The sequence below is a fragment of the Biomphalaria glabrata genome, chromosome 17 (genome assembly GCF_947242115.1).
Source record: "Biomphalaria glabrata chromosome 17, xgBioGlab47.1, whole genome shotgun sequence".
Classification (NCBI taxonomy): Eukaryota; Metazoa; Mollusca; class Gastropoda; family Planorbidae; genus Biomphalaria; species Biomphalaria glabrata.
Genome location: NC_074727.1, coordinates 23,881,205 through 23,902,923, shown reverse-complemented (window position 1 = coordinate 23,902,923; position 21,719 = coordinate 23,881,205). Strand labels below are relative to the sequence as shown.

Sequence of the window (21,719 nt, the reverse complement as noted above, 5' to 3'; positions counted from 1 at the left end):
CACACACACACACACACGCACGCACACTCACACATACACATACACCCCCACCCACACCCACCCACGTACACACCCACACACCAACCCCTACACATAGACACACACACTACACCAACGTGACAGCCTGAAGGGGGACTAAATTTGAAATTTAAAGTAAAAAACAACAACAAACTTCTGCTACGAATAAAGAATAAAGATGGGTAGGTCAAGGGCGTTGTCTGCTAGTCCTTACATATACAATAAATGTTTGAATTAAAAGCAACAAAAAAAAAATAAAAATAAAAAAAAAACAATTAGTGGACCCTTTCCCCAACAATTTAAAAAAAATTGAACATTAAAAAAAAAACACCAGAAATTCCGAGATACCGTCTGAGGCCAAACTCAAAACGAAGTAGAGCTTAATAATGAAAATAAAGTAGAGCTTTTATGCAAACGGTTTTAGATTTTTGGTTAAAGGATTTTTAAAAAATTTAAAAATTGTATTAGTAAGTTATGTAATCTTAGTTCAACAAGCTACTACATTTACAAAATAAAATGTTTACTTTTAAAAAAAAAATAGAAACAAAAACCTATTTAGTATGCATACAAGTGAACTTTAATTTTAAGCGACAATTAATAAGCAGTGTTTCATATTATAGACGTGAACTATATTCACATAGAATACATCTGGAACACTTAGCTAAAGGGAACAGTTTTGTTTGTTGAGACTTTAAACGAGAGACTGGCTCTTACAAGACAATTAGATCCATTAGATCAGTGGTTCCCAAACTTTTTTGTCTCGTAGACCCCTTGGCATGTTTTCTGGCTTTCGGTAGACCCCCAACTTAACTTGTATTGAATTTTAGCAAATTCATCAAAACATTTTTAAAACAAATTTCTAACTGCAGTGAGTTCAAGAGTGAAAAAATAATTTAGACCCTACAAATAGGGTTATAGAGATCTGTCTATTTTTTTTATTGACAAAATTCTAATTTAATCTAATTAAAATAACAATTTATATTTATTACTGGAATCACCAACAAACACATTGGAATTTATTTTTCTTTCCTTTTTTTTTTTTTTTGCACATCTATTATCCGTTGCTAGGATATTATGTTTCATGTAGGAATTTGTTGTTCTATGAAGTAGTCCTCAAACATTAAATAGTAATCAATCAATTAATTAATTAGCCTTATGTATCATTGTAAAAGTTTTCACAAAGAGCAGTTTCTCTTGTATGTCTTGATCTTTCACGTGTGGCTCAAATATTGGGTGCGCAGAACTGTTTTCACTAACGGGAGAAGGGGTGAAGGTGAGTACCTAGTGAGAACCTAAACCAGTCAACTTTGGGCAGGAAGGGCTCATTAGCCTTGGCTTGCAGCCCACCTAGCAGAAGGAAAACTGAATTCAAACTGTGCTGCCTTGCTGCTATACCCGAACATGGGAAAGGTTTCGTGGGTCAACCCTGTTAAAAATAAGGAGCCGGCGACCTTTAGGCAGTTTGCAACACACAGGGCTACACCTTGTCAGAGCCTGTTCGCCGCTGATCCAGAACTGTATATATGTCGTTTGGAAAGAATTACAAAAGAAGCTTTTAATTTTATAACTCATGCCACAGATGTGACCTCGAACTGTATTGTTGCTTAAAGAAATTCGTTTATTAATATCAGATGTAGGTTTGTGTAAAACAGTTATTTAAAACTACAACGGCGGGTAAAATCAATGTTATACCTATAGTGTTTTCCGTATTTCGCTATATGTAAAGAGATTTTGTAAGACTCTCACAAACTATTATCTTCTCTATATGGTGTAGAAGAGAGATTGTGTTCTAATCTTTGAGTGTTTGAACGTTTTTCAAATCTTTATGTATTTTGTCAGGGTGCAGGCATTGTCTCAAATGATCCTCCAGCATAATTGATTTCAAATCGTTATAAAAAGGCACTTATGGCAACCGCTAGTATTACAAGGAAGGAATAAATATCAATTTTAAATAATCAGCGCTGTACAGTCTACATTTTTTTTTAAACATTGGTTGCATGTAGACAAAATGAAGCTAGTTAAATAAGTATTTAAATTAGATACAACAATATTTCGTTTGAAAAGCAGGATAAATATTTAAAGGATTAACTCGGGTACAAATCATATATTAGTGTATGAAAGAATTACAATAATTTGAAGTTAAAATTAAAGTCACGACCTGCTTAAAAGAAATCTATTATCATAGACCCCCGTGGACATCTCATAGACCCCCAATGTATGTTTTCCCTTTCGTAGACCCCTTGGAAGTCTTCGTAGACCCCTGGGGGTCTATATGACCACTTTGGGAATCACTGCATAAGATAATCATTCGGTTGGTAAGATCCATAATGGCATAAAGAAAATCACTATTACAAATTTATTTCTCTGTATATTCCCCAAACAGACTATGCTTAGTTGCACTATAGCTCTATTATGTTTTAAAATGAAAGGTTTTCTAGGGTTGGCTACAATAGAGAAAATGTGACGCTACACTTGACTGCTACAATAGTAACAGATGGATTTACATCCACTAGCGGATCCAGAACTTTGGAGGAGGGGGGCGATTTTTATCCAAACCCTAATCGTAACACCCAGTAAACCCTAATCATAAATGCGCGTACAGCATGCATATATATATATATATATTAGATTTTTTTTTTAAAACAGTGTTTCTCAACATTTGGCGAAAAAAAAAAAAAAAAAAAAAAGCCATGTTGAGGTCTTTCTCTTGACAGCTAGGGGGTCTGAGGGAGCGCTGTAAGCTCCCTCAGTGGGGTCCGGAGCGAAGTCCCGACGCCAAAAGCGTTTTTTTGCTGCAGAAACAATTTCTCCTGACATCTACAGCTCATTATTCATCCTATTCAAAAACGACCTTTTGAAAATGCATTAAAGAATAGGTGGTGGGGCGACTCGATATAAGAATTTAATTAATAGCAAATATAAATTATATTAGTGACATATTGTTTTAAAATTTTGTAATTTCTTACTGAAATACAAAAAGAAAAAAGTATTGGTTTGTCCGATGGGCGGAAGGCGATTGCATGTATCGACCCTCCCACATGATACAACCTTTTTCATTTTATATTTACTAATGATAAAATTTGAAATCAGAGTGTTTTGCGAAATAATATGCAAATGGGTTAAAACATCAATATGTACCTTATATTATGTAGATAATTTTGTTTACAAACTATGATTTCTAAATAGAGATAGGACTGCCCCCCCCCCCCCTCAGAGGGCTAGAATCGGCTAAGATATAAGAAGTGTAGCGATATAATCTAAAAATTATATAGTGATTCAACTAATTTTGATCACAAACTCTGATTTCTAAATAAAAGAAGCACCGCCCCCCCCCACTCAAAGTGTTTAGCATTTTTTTTTAATTCAGAAAGATCAGAAACCTCGATGACTTGAAAATTACATAAATTACATTAAGAAACTATTACACAAAGAAACCTGTGCTAACAGTAAAATGTGTTTTTTAAGAGTAAGAGGCAGACTACAAGAGGCAGATTCTAGGAGGCAGACCTCAAATTTGTGGTAACTGCTAAGGAAATTTCATACACTTTTGCATTACTGTTCAGAATGAAATGTAATTGTCAATATGATGAATATGTTAGTAGATATAGGTGCATGTATGAATTTTAAAAAAAATTATTACATAGCTTATATCAACTCACTCTGTCTGGTAATAAGTTTTGAACACGTTATTTCTCCAACAGCCAATCTCGCATTAAGCTCAAATTTTGCCAAATTATTTCTTTTACCTGATGAATCGATACATTTTCTTAACAAAAATTAACCAATTAATTAACAATTGGTAATTAATTATTTTGTTTAGTATCTCGAACAAGCGATAGAAATTGTACTTGATTGAAGTGGTGGCATAAGCTGAATTAGTCCCCTGTATAGATTACCGTTTTAATGTAAGTTTGAAACAGACAGTACAATCTTTTAGTTTTCACAAGCACTTCACTATCAGAGTGGATAGTATGTCGGCTTTAGGATTTAGGAGGCCAGAGCCATGTTCGAAATCAGGTCGTTTCCCTTTTTTTTTTTTATAAATGCTATTAAAAAGCCATTACGGTAAATTTCACATCTCCCTTTCTCTCCCCCCCCCCCCCCCCCATTGCCAACTGGTCCAGAGAAGTGATATGGTCATAGAGTACTGAGAAAGCTAAAAGCATGACATAGCGTTAAACGAAAATAACTGGTAAAAATATTTACAATTTCTCAGATTTATTGTTGTTCTGTTTGACTTCCCGATTCTCTACCTGATTGTCTGTCTTTCTGTCTGTCAGTGTATTTGTCTCATTCCAAAGCATACATTTCTTTCACTCAACGCATTTCACTGAAATCCGTGTCGCTGTTCAACACATTCGTCCTACACATGCTGTAGTTACTTGGAATAAGTGTGCTAGCACAGAGTCTATTTATACAGTCTTCGTTTTTGTTTCTTCGCCCTCCCACCCACCAAAAAAAAAATTGCCTGGAAGACATTACCATGGCAACGTGAATGCTGGGATTCTGGAGTGTACTCTCCCTCTCCCCCCCCCTCTTTGCGTGTTATGTGTTTGTTTATACCTGCACTACATAGATGTGTGTGTGTGTGTTTGTTTATACCTGCACTACATAAATGTATTTGTGTGTGTGTGTTTGTTTATACCTGCACTACATAGATGTGTGTGTTGATTTATACCTGCACTACATAGATGTATTTGTGTGTGTGTTTGTTTATACCTGCCCTACATAGATGTGTGTGTGTGTGTGTGTTTGTTTATACCTGCACTACATAGATGTGTGTGTGTGTGTGTTGGTTAATACCTGCACTACATAGATGTATTTGTGTGTGTATGTGTTTGTTTATACCTGCACTACATAGATGTGTGTGTGTGTGTTGGTTTATACCTGCACTACATAGATGTATTTGTGTGTGTGTGTGTTTGTTTATACCTGCACTACATAGATGTGTGTGTGTGTGTGTGTTGGTTTATACCTGCACTACATAGATGTATTTGTGTGTGTATGTGTTTGTTTATACCTGCACTACATAGATATGTGTGTGTGTGTTGGTTTATACCTGCACTACATAGATGTATTTGTGTGTGTATGTGTTTGTTTATACCTGCACTACATAGATGTATTTGTGTGTGTATGTGTTTGTTTATACCTGCACTACATAGATGTGTGTGTGTGTGTGTGTGTGTTGGTTTATACCTGCACTACATAGATGTATTTGTGTGTGTATGTGTTTGTTTATACCTGCACTACATAGATGTATTTGTGTGTGTATGTGTTTGTTTATACCTGCACTACATAGATGTATTTGTGTGTGTATGTGTTTGTTTATACCTGCACTACATAGATGCATTTGTGTGTGTATGTGTTTGTTTATACCTGCACTACATAGATGTGTGTGTGTGTGTGTTTGTTAAACAGTGCGTGCAAATGTCAAATATTAGACAATGAGTTACTTACTGAGTATGTCGTACGTTCAAATGTCGTAAACAGATTAATCTGCATGGCTTCATACTTATGAACTAGCTACATGTGGGTCAGTTATAATATATAGAGGGACAGAATGTGCTATCAATCACTCATTTGGATGGACTTTGTAGGGAAAAATACAATAGAAATAGAGACAGGAAAAACCTGCTAGACCAAAATAATAGCACAGGAAGTTAAGGTCACGTGACCATCATCAGCTAGAAGCAAAGAAGAAAAACAATTAACAAAAAAAAAACAAAAAAAAAACGCTTATACGAAGTGTAATTGGATCAGTCATTTAATTAAGTTTCTTATAGATCTAGAACTACAACAATACAAAAATGTGCGATTAGAAATATTGTTACCAATGTTTTTTTGTTTAGCGCAATTTCATGCGTTTAGCTTTCTCACTACGCTATGATCCTATCACTTTCTCACTACGCTATGATCCTATCACTTTCTCACTACGCTATGATCCTATCACTTTCTCACTACGCTATGATCCTATCACTTTCTCACTACGCTATGATCCTATCACTTTCTCACTACGCTATGATCCTATCACTTTCTCACTACGCTATGATCCTATCACTTTCTCACTACGCTATGATCCTATCACTTTCTCACTACGCTATGATCCTATCACTTTCTCACTACGCTATGATCCTATCACTTTCTCACTACGCTATGATCCTATCACTTTCTCACTACGCTATGATCCTATCACTTTCTCACTACGCTATGATCCTATCACTTTCTCACTACGCTATGATCCTATCACTTTCTCACTACGCTATGATCCTATCACTTTCTCACTACGCTATGATCCTATCACTTTCTCACTACGCTATGATCCTATCACTTTCTCACTACGCTATGATCCTATCACTTTCTCACTACGCTATGATCCTATCACTTTCTCACTACGCTATGATCCTATCACTTTCTCACTACGCTATGATCCTATCACTTTCTCACTACGCTATGATCCTATCACTTTCTCACTACGCTATGATCCTATCACTTTCTCACTACGCTATGATCCTATCACTTATCTGGAAAATGGGGGGGGGGGGGTGATTTTACCGTAATCGTTTTTTAAAAGGGGGAAACGACCAGGATTTCAACTCATGACTCACGACTCGTAATAACTCTGTTAGTGATGTGTGTATAAAATATAGAAGATTGTATAGTTATCTTTTGTGTTTAAAATTCCTCTAAAAGCGGAGACTTATTAAGGGTACTAATTCAACCTTTTCTACCACCTCAGTCTAGTGTAATTTCCTTTCCATTTTTCGAGATACCATACAAAATAATTAATAATCAATAGCCTACTTAATTAACTAATTGGCATTGGTTAAATTGTGTTTATTGATTCTTGTGTTATCAGGTAAAAGAAATAATTTTTGCAAAATTTAAATCTTGATCCGAGATTGGGTGTCCGAGAAAGAACGTGTATAAACTTTTTACCAGACAGACAGACAGAGTGAGTTGATAGAAGCTTTGTAAAAAAGTCTTTTAGTTTATATATCTGTTCAACGTTAATGTTGGCTATGGAGGCAGAAATGAAATCAGCCGCCGCTGGTGTAAAATAGCAAACAAAATAGCAAACAAAATAGCAAACAAAATAGCAAACAAAATAGCAAACAAAATAGCAAACAAAATAGCAAACAAATCGGAAAAGTTGGACTGTCACAAATGTGTGTGACAAGAGAAGGCAGAAGCAAGAAATATTGTTTTGTCATTTACCTCATTATTATAAAAATAAAACTGTTACGAGATCTAGAATATAGATGTTTACAAACCCAGACATGGTAGAATATACCCATCCTATAACACCCTGCCCCTTTCTCTCTCCAGCACACGGCAGTAGGCTAATGAGAAACAAGAGTAGCATATTAATCAGGGAGTTCTTGCGACATCTGGTGCTGCATGTTAGATAACGAGAGAGAAGGGGAGGTTAGAGCAGGCTGGGGCGTGTTGTAGGAACTGGTAGGGACGAACTAATTACCTATGGGGCTCGGTGATTCCATTGTTATTGTGACTCGTTCGCCTTTTTGTAGACTTTTATCAACCCACTCTGTCTGTCTGTCTGTCTGTCTGGTAAAAAGTTTGTACTCGTAATTTCTCCCACACCCATTCTCAAATCAAGTTTAAACTTTGCACAATTATTCATTGGCGTAGAAAAAATACGAATCAATTTTAAAAAATTAACCAATAAATGAAATTAATTACTGATAATTAATTATTTTGTTTAATACCAACAATGAAAAATAATTCTTTAATATTCACATATATATGGCTTCGTCCACTTAGATAATTGAACGATTTATTTCTCCCACACCCATTCAAAGATCAAGTTAAATTTTTAAACCTAACAAAATATGAATCAATTAGAAAATAGACTAAATAGTTTGATATTTAATAAGAGAAATAACTTCTACATTATTGAGAAATATAATACTAAGTGCAGAGTTATTTTCCTTACATAAGCTTTATTTTTTAAAAAAGGAATTTTTAAAAATATTTTCCTTTTTTTTTTTAGTTTAAATGGGAGGTTACCGAATGTTCCGTTTTAGAATCTGTAATGTATCCCAGCTGACAGTGAGTGTTAAAAGAAGTTATGCTTTAAAAGAACCTAGAGCATTAGATTTAGATTCTCCCAGGTAGGTTAGAACAAACTCTGTAAACAATAAGTAGGTTTCAGAAATCAGAAACAAGGTATGGAAACTGTCTGTTGCTACTATAGAGAGAAAGAGTACCAGACACCTGGATACATGCGACCCAATTCGTGGAACTTACAGGTGGCCTAGAGTCAGGGGCGGCATTAACGTTGCTCGGGGCCCTGGGCGAGCGTCATGTGCCGGGCCCTTAGCCGAAAGGGTAGACTATTTCTACACCGTAAACTCCTCACGCTAACGGGCTCATCCATCTCTAACGCTGTAACAATAGCAATACAGACTGCCTCTAAGTTGTGGGCCTTATTTTTGGTACAAAACATATACCATGACGTAGCTACATTACGTAAGTACATTATATTCATTATGTACTGTAGTGTAATTGTTCTGCATTTACAGATGCAAATAAAAAAAGAAAACACTCGCGCACTACTAATATTGTCTCCTCTCTCCCGTTGTTTATTGAAGCCGATTGGACGTTCTATAACGTACAAGATCTAGACAGACTTAACAAACATATTTTAGGAACATCGTATCAGTTTACAACTTTTTTTCACTCTTAAGAGGGAGGCGGGGTGGTGAGGTAATATTTCCCCTCAATTGCTAGCACGTCTGCGCATTAAGAAGAATGAGAAATGAGGCTTGGTAGTGAGCACAAACATTTGACCTTTTATGTGATCATCTTTTAGAGAGTTCCAGATTTCTTTTCTTTTCCTATCTATCAATCAATCTATCTATCTATCTATCTATCTATCTATCTATCTATCTATCTATCTATCTATCTATCTATCTATCTATCCATCCATCCATCCATCCATCCATCCACCCGTCCGTCCGTCCGTCCGTCCATCCATCCATCCATCCATCCATCCATCCATCCATCCATCCATCCATCCATCTATCTATCTATCTATCTATCTATCTATCTATCTATCTATCTATCTATCTATCTGTCTATCTATCTATCTGACTGTCTGTCTTTCTGTATGTCTGTCTGTGTGTATGTCTTCGTACCTGCCTGCCTGCCTGTCTGCCTGTCTATCTAATCTATCTATCTATACAGATATAATATAGATATAGATATAATATAGATATAGATATAATATAGATATGCATCAATGCATGAGTTTATTGTCGGATTATAAATGGGGGATTCCTAGAAATGACATTCCAACTTAAGAAGTTATAAAGAGGAGAAGAATATGTTGAGAGAAAAACAAAAGTCTAAGTTTAACTTTCAAAAATATTTTTTTCCCTTCCATTTCCCAGGTCTCTGACTTGCGTCAGCAACTGAAAGAAGCCAAGGGCAACAATAACAAGGAATCAACTTCTCCAGATCGCAAGGTTAGTAGGTCTTATCTTTTTGGGGTTTGGGCAGGAGGGAAAGTAGAAGAAACTCAGGGATGGGGAGTATGGCTGATCCGCAGGTGAATACATTCAACTAATAGTCTATGTTTTTGGGGAGGTTTCAAGAGCGACTCGTCTTTCAGCTGGAATCGTTTCGAATCAAAGCAACGGATCAAACATTTACAGAGTCCTATGACATCTCGACTGCTCCTCTTCTTGGGCCGGCAGGTAGATAAGATAAGATACAAGATAAGATAATTGTATTTGTCCATACAAATAGAAATTCAGTTTGACTTTATTTGTCGACCTCGGCATAACGTCTATAGCAATAAAGATAAAGATGGACTTGGTGGTTTGAATATCTCCAGAGAATCGAAATGACCTTGACCCTAACACTCATTGTCTGCACACCATCGATAACATCCACTGTAAGCTGAAATCTAGCACCAACCCAGCACCAACACAGCACCAACCCAGCACCAACCCAGCACCAACCCACCAATATAATGAATGTTAATCACACTTTCAAAGACCATCTAAATTGGGTATCCAATACAGAAAGTAGTACTTATTACCAACTGCATTATATTTACCGCTACTGACAGGACCTTAACTGATTATTCTTTACATTGGCGGGTAAAAACTTAAAACAAAACAAAACAAGCAAAATATAAGAAAATACTTATAAAAAAAAACAAAGCTTATATAAGGGAAAGAACTGCAAATTTACAGCCATATATCAAAACTGTAAGATGTATTTCCCGTTTTTGATATTAAACAAAATTCATTTATTAACGCTAATTAATTAATTAATTGGTTAATTAATTATTATTATTTTTTACTGATTCTTGTTTTGTTAGGGACAATGAATAATTGTGCATAGTTTCAATTTGATCCGGGAATGGGAAGTGGGAGAAACAAAATGTTTAAAATGTCTACCAGTACACGACGGGAGTTGATATCAGGTCAACTTTGTACAAATTAATTAACGAACAATGAAAAAAAAATTAACGGATTTACATCCCTTTGAAATAACGTTTCATTCGACTGAAGTTGGAATGAGAGAAAAAAATACTGGACGATTACAATATCCTGGTGTCCAGCTTACCTCCTCCCTCCCTCCAAGATGGTCAGCTTACCTCCTCCCTCCCTCCAAGATGGTCAGCTTACCTCCTCCCTCCTCCAAGATGGTCAGCTTACCTCCTCCCCCTCCAAGATGGTCAGCTTACCTCCTCACCCTCCAAGATGGTCAGCTTACCTCCTCCTTCCTCCAAGATGGTCAACTTACCTCCTCCCCCTCCAAGATGGTCAGCTTACCTCCTCCCCCTCCAACATGGTCAGCTTACCTCCTCCCCCTCCAAGATGGTCAGCTTACCTCCTCCCCCTCCAAGATGGTCAGCTTACCTCCTCCCCCTCCAACATGGTCAGCTTACCTCCTCCCCCTCCAAGATGGTCAGCTTACCTCCTCAACCTCCAAGATGGTCAGCTTACCTCCTCCCCCTCCAAGATGGTCAGCTTACCTCCTCCCCCTCCAAGATGGCCAACTTACCTCCTCACTCCCTCCAAGATGGTCAGCTTACCTCCTCCCTCCTCCAAGATGGTCAACTTACCTCCTCCCCCTCCAACATGGTCAGCTTACCTCCTCACCCTCCAAGATGGTCAGCTTACCTCCTCACCCTCCAAGATGGTCAGCTTACCTCCTCACCCTCCAAGATGGTCAGCTTACCTCCTCACCCTCCAAGATGGTCAGCTTACCTCATCACCCTCCAAGATGGTCAGCTTACCTCCTCCCCCTCTATGATGGTCAGCTTACCTCCTCCCCCTCTATGATGGTCAGATTACCTCCTCCCCCTCTAAGATGGTCAGTTTTTCTTTTGATCAAATCTTAGGCTTGAAAACGGAGGTCACTTTGATATTAGGAGATTTTGTTCAGTAATTAACTGAGCGAGTGTATTTATCTGTTTTTGCCGTGTGTGTGTGTGAGAGAGAAAGAGAGAGAGAGAGAGGCTATGGTTGAATCTGTACGATTTTTTCCCAGAGTGCATGCCTGGGCACTAGATTATAGTTATGATGGGCTGTCCTAGTGTCCTACTCAGTTGTTGGAGCTCCCTATAGGACAGCGCTTCTGCTTTATCCTCAAAATTGACTTCTAATGCCTAATACCACAGACACTTTTAATATCTTTAGAGAGAGAGAGAGAGAGAGAACAAAAAGAGGAAGGAAGAGAAGAAACAGAAAGAGAGAGAACAAAAAACAGAGATAGAAAGAACACAAAAGACAAATTAAATAGAGATAGGGAGAGAGAGAGAGAGAGAGAGAGAGAGAGAGAGAGAGAGAGAGAGAGAGAGAGAGAGAGAGAGAGAGAGATGAAATATAATCTTTTTAGATTAATATATTTAAATGCGTTTCCATCTGGGGCGGAAAAGTATTGTTACAATTTGTAGACAGAAAATCACAGTAAATGAACCAACAGACATTTATGATGTTCTTAGTATAATGAAACATAATTGCTTAGCCAGTGAGCTTAGATAAACGAATCGGTGACACGTTGGATTCATAAGGGGCTTACTACATCCGGTTCCAAGGAGCTATTTAAAGCACTACAAAAGTTAAATTCTCATTCTTAGGTTAATGTTAAAAATATTTTAAAAAAGTAAAGTTCCCCTTTCAGACCTTGCGTTCTATGGGGCAGATGATGTAATGGTCATCTATTTCTGTGGCCCACGGGTTAACGAGGGTGTCATGTGACCAGCACAACGACCAAACGTCTTTACTTTTCCCTAACTATTGTCAGGTACCCATTAGAGCTGGGTGGACTCAGAGGCGCCCTAAAAATCCTGAAAGAAAAAATCCCAGTCTAAAACAGGATTCGAACCCGGAACCCCTCTTTGTTAAACGTATGCTAGCAAAAAAAAAATGGTATGATGAAAAGGTTGGTTGAGCTTTGTACTCAGGTCTTGCGATATTTGGGAAAGTGAAATTTTTTTTAGTAACACTACATTATTTGAAAATTTTTGGGTGGCATGGCCGCACTACAAACAGCGATGTACTTGAGAACGCCGGTATGGACATTACAGAGGGACTTCTTATGGTCCGACAGTTACGCTGGTCGGGGCATGGGGGACAAGCGTATGCCAAAAGCACATTTTTGGTGAGCTAAAATGGGGTCGACATAACAGAGGTGCCCCACGGAAAAGCTTAGGCGCCAACTTGCTTTAACTGACATAGAAGAGAGCACCTGGTTGTAGGCGGCTTCAGAGAGAGACAGCTGAAGGTCACTTACTTACAGCCGCGGAATACACTTTTGAGACCTTAAGAAGATCCGCTGCCGAGGAAAGACGTAGACGTCTAAATAAAAATCTAAATCGACCACCGGGGAACAATGGTTATGCTTGCGTTGGAAGTGGTAAAATATGTAGGTCGCAGTTGAGGTTGCGTGGCCACGGGAAATACTGCTTCCCTCACTAATCTTCGGCCTCGAAGACAAACGTTATTATTATTATTTGAATATTTAATGCTATAGGTGGGTGATCAATAGGCTGAAGCTGTTTGGATCACATCCCGGCAATGTATGGGTTTGTTATTTGACTCATAATATTGTACTCAAAGTAAAAGGCACTTTATATTTAGGGAACTGGGGCAAAACGACACCCTCATTGACCATAACCCTAATTGAATTTTAGATTTCATGCCTCTCAAAGCACTTGAGCCCAGAGTCATTTTTCTAGCAATGATACTCTTTACAATTCCTGCTATTATCATGGAGAGAGGGCAGAAGTTGGAAGTTGGTCTGAAAGTGAGTAGAGCGTTCTGAAAGTGAAACTGAATCCCCATGGTGATGAAATTATTAAAAATCAAGCACAACATTCGGGTGTATTAAAATATTTTTTTTTACAAATCAAACAAGAACATAAAACTAAAATGCTGTTTAACTTTACTTTGGCCAATATTAGAATAGGCCTATGCATCCTCTGTTTTGGGATCCCTCAACTCAAGAAAACATGACGAAACTAGAACAAATACAAAATAGAGCCATGAGATTTAAAACAAACAAATATTCACATTTGATTAGAGTAAGACCTTCAAACTAAACTTAGAGACGCTTTAGGACAGAAGACTTCAAAGTAAAGTAAATATAATACATAAAACACTGAACCCTAGTTTACAAATGGAAAGACAAAACCAAATGAAATACTCAGAAAGACACAAAGACAGAGGCACATTTCCATACACTAGGACAAATTCATAAAAGTACTCCTTCTTCCCTAGTGCCATTAGAGAATGGATTGGGTTGCCTGAATCAGCCAGGAAAACCAACGACTTAGCAGAGTTTAAGTCATTGACAAACATGCATGACTAGTTTGACACATGAAATGCGTAGGACCTAATTATCTTCTTTTTTGAAGTAACGTCTGCAATACATGTATATAAGATAAGAAGATTTGGAATGGTACGAATATTTGTTGATAGAAAAAAGTTTTTTAATTGAAATAATGGAAACATTCAGAAATAAGAGTAATAAAAGTTTCTAGAAAGTAATTGTAATTACGTGAATGTCGTTGGCTCGATCCCCCAGACTGGCCACCAATTTGCTCTTAATTTTACAATGACCAATAAAAATGAATGTTTAGTTTTTTTTATTATTTGGGGCATAAAGTAGGAAGGAAATTAAAACAAAAACGTATATTAAAGTTACATTATTATTTTTTTATTCAAAATATTTAAATTAGTCTAACCAAATTTATAGATACATGAAGTTTGAAGCTTTGGTTCTGAAACAAATGATGAATTAACATGCCTAAAAGTATCACAATAGAAGCACTAGGGTACACTAGTTAATAAGTAGACACGTTTCGTCGAGGACTCGAACCACGGACCTCTGACGCGGCCACGTTGCCCAGCAGCGACCTAGAGACTAGGTTCACCTCTGTCACATGATTGCTTTTGGCGAGTCGCGTAACAACGTGACGATACGTGGCCAGATAACTCTCCTGACTTAAAAGTTTCTCGTTTATGACTTACATAGTCAAGTCTTTTTTTTTTACCCTAGTGTTACTATCATATATTACATTTCATATTAATTGGTTTTAGATTTCTGCATCAAAACATTTATTGCTTTAATGAAAAACTTCTGACACCAAAAACATACAAAACACTTTTTGTTTTCTGCATTGAGATAGTTTCCATTTCTTCTCTTCCAGTCAGTCGCTTGTTGCTTGCAGCCTTCTGTTTTAAGACTTCTTCTCTTTTGTATATTTTGTTTTGCGTTTGCGTTGAGTGGACACAATCAATTTAACTGTCAAACCAAAAGATATGATATAATTTCTAGTGACCAATAAAATGTACTTTTTGTATGTCTTTTCACTTTATTTTCTATTTTGACCATGTAAATGTTCACCAATTTTCTGAAGAGTTTTCTAAATCCAGAAATTTATATCACGACGTAAAGCTGAGTGTAGAAATTGAGGGGAAAAAAAAAGAAAATAGCCCTTTTAGGTTAAACACAAAAGTATATCAATAAAAATATTGAATAAATAACAATTTTTTTCTTGCTGCTAGTTGTCTTTCTCTTTATAAAAATTATTATTTAAAAAAAAAGTAAATTATTTATTTCTAAGAAAATTAACATTTGTATTATGTTCTCTAAATATTAAGTTAAGTATTAAATACGAATATTTGTTTCGTTTGTTTTCGTAAATGACAGAGAATCTTCAAACATCCACATTTTTACATGTTTCAGGTTCTTTCAGGTATCTACACACGATCCATCGACTGACACCAGCGAGAGAAAACGGCGTAGAAACTTTAGCGATTTTGTCTCCCATATCGTGTTGATATAAATCTAACTACTTTTCTGATTTAGATACAAACAAAAAAATCAACATTTTTTCAGTCTTCGAACTTGTGATAACTGTACTTTTATTTACAGAGGCGTATCCAGAAATAGAGACTTCACCCCATTTTATAAGTGACATTTTTATTTATCGCACGAGGCTTTCTACTCTTGTTTGTTACACTTGCTCCACAGGAGATCACGTGCTGATAAGAAGAACTCATTTCTGGTTACGCATCTGAAAGATGCAAAATGCATTTGTTTGTAAAGCGTGGACAAAGTGTACATAATCGTAGTTTAAATTATTGAATTCCTGTTGTTTGTCTGTTGTATTGAACGTCAGTTGAAAAGTCTCTTGTATGTATAGTTTGTTTGAGAATATGTTTTATATTAATTTTGATGAGTGCTGCTTTTAATGTCATATTTTAATTTCTAAAGCATGTTTTATTTTGGTCATTGGCAGTTTTAATGTCAATCTTTTTAGTGATGTGTTAAATGACATCAATGTCATGGGGATGAGTGCCTCGCAAATTTTTGAAATGCAATCAAACTTGAGTGACGTTTATTGTACAGTTTCTTTTCTTGAACTTGAGAGTTTCAAAACAAAGTTTTCAATTGTATTATAAACTGTTTGTACACAATGTGTCAATTTAAATGGCTATCAGAAATTGACTACATTAAATTTTATTTGATATATTTCGTAAATAACATGTACATTTGTTTAGAGAAATTTGCACTCTTTGAGTAAATTTTGTTTCATCTTGTTTTGCAGTTCTAAATTTTATTATTTTTTTTCAAATTTTTTCCAAAACCTAGTTAGAACAAAATCAGTAATTTACAGATGTAAATACCAGTAGGTTCAATATTGTATCATGCTAATGGTATGGAGAACAATCTGTCAATATCCTAGGAACACATCTTTTTATGTTAGTGTTAAGATAATGATAAGCTATTGACCTGAGACTGTGTATGTGACTGGAACCAAGATTTAGGCAAATATTAAACATTTTTTAATTCATGACGGACAATCTCTTTCTGGTGTATCCGGTGTACAAAACAGAAGAAGTGTTGGTAATTGTTTTCTAACAGGTAGTCGATAATTTTTGTCAGTGGGGGTGGGGGGAGGGGGGGGAAGTCCACACACCGGGCCCACACTTGAGGGGGGGGGGGCTCCCAAATGAGTGTCCGAAATGTGTTTTTACATAAAATACTACGTCATTATCTCATGTCATGATGTCAAATGTCAAACTGCCAGGGCCCCTAAAGATGTCAGGCCCCCCTCCCCCGGGCCTCCGAATTTTTAGCTACGCCACTGTTTTTTTAATTTTTATTTTCACTTTATAGCACTGCAGAATCAAACTATTCAAAACTCTTTCGTTTATAGCACAAACTAATGTCAAGACCAAAGGAGCATTACAGTTTCACTCTACTTCCTGCGACTTACTTCTAAACAAACGGGCAACTAGCTAGTAAGAAAGTTGATACGAAGAAGAGCTACCAGGCATTGAATGATAGTTAAAATTATATCTCACTTCTTCTGTATGTAGTTGGCAACAGAGAAGGTCAGTTAGTTTTAAGGCCAAGCTATTTATTTATTTGTTTTTCTACGCCGTGTTATCTCCTATAACCGATTCAGGAATAATTAAAAAGTCTGAATATTTAATGCCTCGATTGTAACTTGATACTCTATGCAACACATTTCTTTGTTTTGGAATACTGTAAAGCTCTTGTTATTTCACACGTCATAATTTTTTTATTGCTTTGTTACTCACCCCACAGGTCAATGTATGCGAATGCACTACAACTAGATGCATACATCAATATTTCATCTTGACTTTATTTTTTTTTTTTTCAACTTCTTCCAATAAAGAAATTGTCAATTTTTTTTTGTCCAACTCAACGCAAATCGCTTAATTTCTTTGTGTGTGTGTGTGTGTTTTATTGTTTTCAAAATGTTTTTGTTATCTCTCTTAAGTGTTTGATATTTTGTCACTACAAATGGTACATACAGTACAGTGCATGATTAGTGGACTTTTTAGACGTTTCTAAATCTTTTCCCTAAAATATTAGTTTTCACTTGCAATAATTAGTGTCAACCATAGAAAGTAAAACGACTTGTACAAAAAGATTGAATAGTTATAGACAAGAAACAGGCCTAGAGGACCAATTGAAATGCTTATTTTTATAAGACTAAAAAAAAATGTAAACAAATATCCACATTTTTGTTTGAACAATATTTATGCTTATTGAATGGTCACTGTGCTTTGGCCTAATCTCTCTTAGACCAGTGGACGGAGGATGTATCAGGAAGGTTTCCATGCTGTCTTTATGAGCTCAAAGTCCAAATTTAGCTTGAGTCTTGAATCGGGACTAAAAAAAAAGCCTCTTTGAAAGGTAGTCAACGGGTTTTGCCACTCAGTAACACGTTGTGTAGTTGAGTGTCGTAAGCCGCTTGGCTACCTGGGTAGGCTTGAGTACGAATCCCAATGTAAACTAGAAATTTTTTAGTTTGTGATGAATTGTGTTTGCTTTGTATCTAAAGGCAGCACGGAAGCCTTCTCCCAGATTCCCATATCTCCCACATGTCAACAGAAGAGATTGGACCATAGCTCTCTGACCATGCTATAGAAGCATGAAAAACAAAATTTATAGAAGTATTTTTTTTTCTCAAAATAACAATAAAAATTTCTTCTCCAGGTTATTTTTTTTTTAAATTTGGACCAACAAATGATAAGAAATTTTTTTTACAAAACTTCGTCATTGATTAGTCTTAGTGCGCGTAAATCAATAGAGCGGATCATCCTACAATCATCTCCACGACACCAAGAATATTTAAGCTTGAGCTAGGTGACAAGAAGATCCAACTGATAACTTAATGGAATGATTAATAATAATAACAATAATAATAATAGTAATAATAGAAAGAAGAGAAGTAATGTTCTCTAAACCTAGACGTCTATTGGTCAAATGACCAGATGTTTACCATCCTTGAGAACAACGAGGGTGCCATGTGACTTGCACGTTTAACGATTTCTTTAGTCATTTAGTCACGTGATAATATTAACAAAACACCGAAAAAAAAAACTGTCACGTGACAGCCATTGTGTATTAAAATTAGATCGTAATTTTTATAGAAGATATAGAGAATCATGTGGCTAAATGTTTGTTTACGATTGGTGAATGAGATCCATTCTGACATAATATTATGTCAAAGGAAGGTTGCAAGATTCAGTGATGTAATGTTTTAGAATTTTATATTTATTTAACCTTTGCAACATTAAACGTAATGATTTTTCGGGTTTATTACAAATAATTTCAATCCAACTAGAAATGGTCTATGTCATAATGAATAAAGCATTTAAATGAATCTATAAAATTCAATATACAACAAAACAATAAATGCATCCCTAGAAATTTCCTTGAGTACACTTAAGTGCTTCATGGAAGAAATATTTAGTCTAGTCCAATACTTGGGCGCTAAACGTTGAGCCCCCAGTTTGTTTAGTATTTAGACATTTATAGTTATTGAACCTAAGAGACAGGGAGCGAGCGAAAGAGAGAGAGAGAGGGAGAAAAAGAAAGAGAGAGACAGAAAGAAAGAGAGGAAGAGAGAAAGACATATAGTGAATGATGTAGACTTAGAGACTCTGATAGAGATCTAGTTCTTCAGTTCTATGGAGTTACAATATCTTATAAATTATTTTATTTTATTTTCGTTCATTTGATTTAAATAAATATAGAGCTTTATAAGAAATAAATTTAAGGAGTAGATTAGACCTCATCACTCAGTAAACTTAATATAGTGGAAAAAAAATTTCACAAGAATTATTAGTGAAGATCGTAAATACACTACACTAAGGGAGGTGACTGTGGTATTTTATGGCAACCCTTTCAATAGTTATTGTTATCTCCCATCTAATAAAAAATTTATAGTAAACAAATAGGACAATACTTTTTTTAAAAAAAAAAAAAAAGCTCATCTATGGGTGTGGGTGAAATAATGTGTAGAGAGACAACAACAAATAACAGATTTAGTCATATCACTTAAACAAAAGAAATAATTTCCCTTTATGGTATCAAACAAAATAATAAATTACAAGTAATTAATTGACTAATTGGTTAATTTTTTATTTATTTATCCATGTTTTGTTAACCTTCACCTATCGTTTAGTCTGTTGGACCGTTTTGTTAGATTCAAACAATAGTGTAAAGTTTGAACTTCATCAGAGAATGGGTGTGGGAGAAATAACGAGCCCAAAATTTGTACCAGACAGACAGAGTGAGTTGATAGAAGCTTTGTTATAATACCCTCACAATAGGGCCTAAATTGTGTCGATGTCCCATAAAATCTAAACCTAAATAATACTCATAAACCATATTTAGCTTTATGAAAGAGATACTTAGTAAGTTGGATACTTTGAAAGTTTTCTCCGTCGAGAGCCTAAAATTCCTGCAGGACTTCAAGGCATGGAGACAAGCAAGGTTCGAACTCAGAGGTCGGGATCATCGAGTTTGGAGTCCACTCGACCAGGGAGCCTTAGAAGCACAATACATATCACAAAGATAAAGGCACATTTCTCGTTCCATATGCTAGGACAAATTTGTAAAAATGCTCCTTCTTTCCTAATGCTATTAGAGTATGGAGTGGGTTGCCTGAGCCAGCCAGGAAAACAAATGACTGAATTTAAGTCATAGGTTGACATGCATGACTAGATTGACCTAGGAACACGTGTAGGACGTAATCATCTTCTTTTATGAAGTAACGTCTGTATTTTATAAGATAAGATAAGATATTTTTCACTGAAATCTTCTGTAAAGACAAAGTCGTCAAGACAAATTCTAGGTTAAATCTATTTTGATTCTAAAACCATTGTGGAAATCTTGTTTAAAGTATGTAACACATTAATTTATGTATTATAGTTTTATGAATTATTATTAATTTGGTATTAAATCTAATGGTGAGTTTTGTATGAGACTTCTCACTAGACGTAACTGCAGTCCTGTGGTCTTCACCTAGAATGGAGACCGTCAATAAATAACAAGCCATTTGGTATGTCCGGTGTACGAATATAGAAGTATGGATGAACTAGACAGTTTTTTGCACTGTGGAATCAACTGAAAATTGAAGAAAAAAAACAAAACAACAAAAAGCAAAGAGCAGATAACTTTAGAATGAAAATCTCCACTATTATCACGACCAACTTTAAACCTCCAAAAAATGTCCTTTTAACTTCTATTTCAATTTTAAAGATAAAGCAATACCACACTAAATGAAATAGAATTTCAGAAATAGTAGAAAATAATAGCAATATTCAGAAAAGTGTGGGCGATATAACAAAATCAAAATGAGAAAGATTTGAGGAGATTAGGATATAAATGCATCTTACAAGCTTCAATAGCGAGCACCATAGGGAGGCATTCTTGTCGGTGAATATTAGGCAGCCAGACATCATACTGAATTCCGGGAGCCAAGTAAGGCTGAATTCCGGGAGCCAAGTAAGGCTGAATTCCGGGAGCCAAGTAATACTGAATTCCGGGAGCCAAGTAAGGCTGAATTCCGGGAGCCAAGTAATACTGAATTCCGGGAGCCAAGTAAGGCTGAATTCCGGGAGCCAAGTAATACTGAATTCCGGGAGTCAAGTAAGGCTGAATTCCGGGAGCCAAGTAAGGCTGAATTCAGGGAGCCAAGTAATACTGAATTCCGGGAGCCAAGTAATTTATATACCATCTCGTTACACTTGTCTGAGATGAAGCTTGTTGAAGGTGAGAGCGGCTGACGTCCCCATTGGACACTAAGATAACAGAAGAGTAATGCTCCCGGCGGTAAAGAAGGCCAAGCAGCGACCCTCATCAGGTCCGCCTCTATCTGAATGTTCCCTAATAGTTGAGAGCATTCTGCGTTTGGGTCACACAACACACCGCCCTTGAATCTTCCCCAGTTCCACCAAACTGTTATGATTTTTTTTTGATTTTTTTTTTTGCAGCCACCACTGGGCGCCATCGGCAAGCAAGGGAGCAAGGAATATGACGTGTCTCAGCTGATGAAGGACCTCTGTGACACCATGGAGAGGGAAAACGACCTTCGTGGTGAGGACGAAAGATAAAGAATTGTGTTAACCCATTGAATCCTATTACTTATGTATAACAAAAAAAAATATTTTTTTAGAAACCTATTAACAGCACATTAGGTTTTAGTGGGTTAATTTGCTAATTAGAGTTTTAAAGCCTAATGCTGAGGAGAGCTATAAAATGAACCGGTATGACAAAGAGGTTGGCGTTTAGCGTTAAGTGGTGAAAGTGGTGTGGACGATAAACTTTAAGATTGTTTCACGCTTTTTATTTGTTTAGCTTGACACCATCTAAAACTTTTTTAAATC

The 21,719-nt window shown here is 36.2% G+C and overlaps 1 protein-coding gene across 3 annotated transcripts in view; it reads left to right on the top strand.

Moving 5' to 3' along the window:
* LOC106070005 (titin homolog) overlaps positions 1–21,719 on the top strand; it is a 187,517-nt gene that overhangs the window by 17,999 nt on the left and 147,799 nt on the right. For all 3 annotated transcript variants that reach the window (XM_056016501.1, XM_056016503.1, XM_056016502.1), the window contains exons 3-4: positions 9,432–9,506; positions 21,327–21,429. In XM_056016501.1, coding sequence (XP_055872476.1) covers positions 9,432–9,506; positions 21,327–21,429 — 178 coding nt within the window. The remainder of the gene's footprint in view (positions 1–9,431; positions 9,507–21,326; positions 21,430–21,719) is intronic.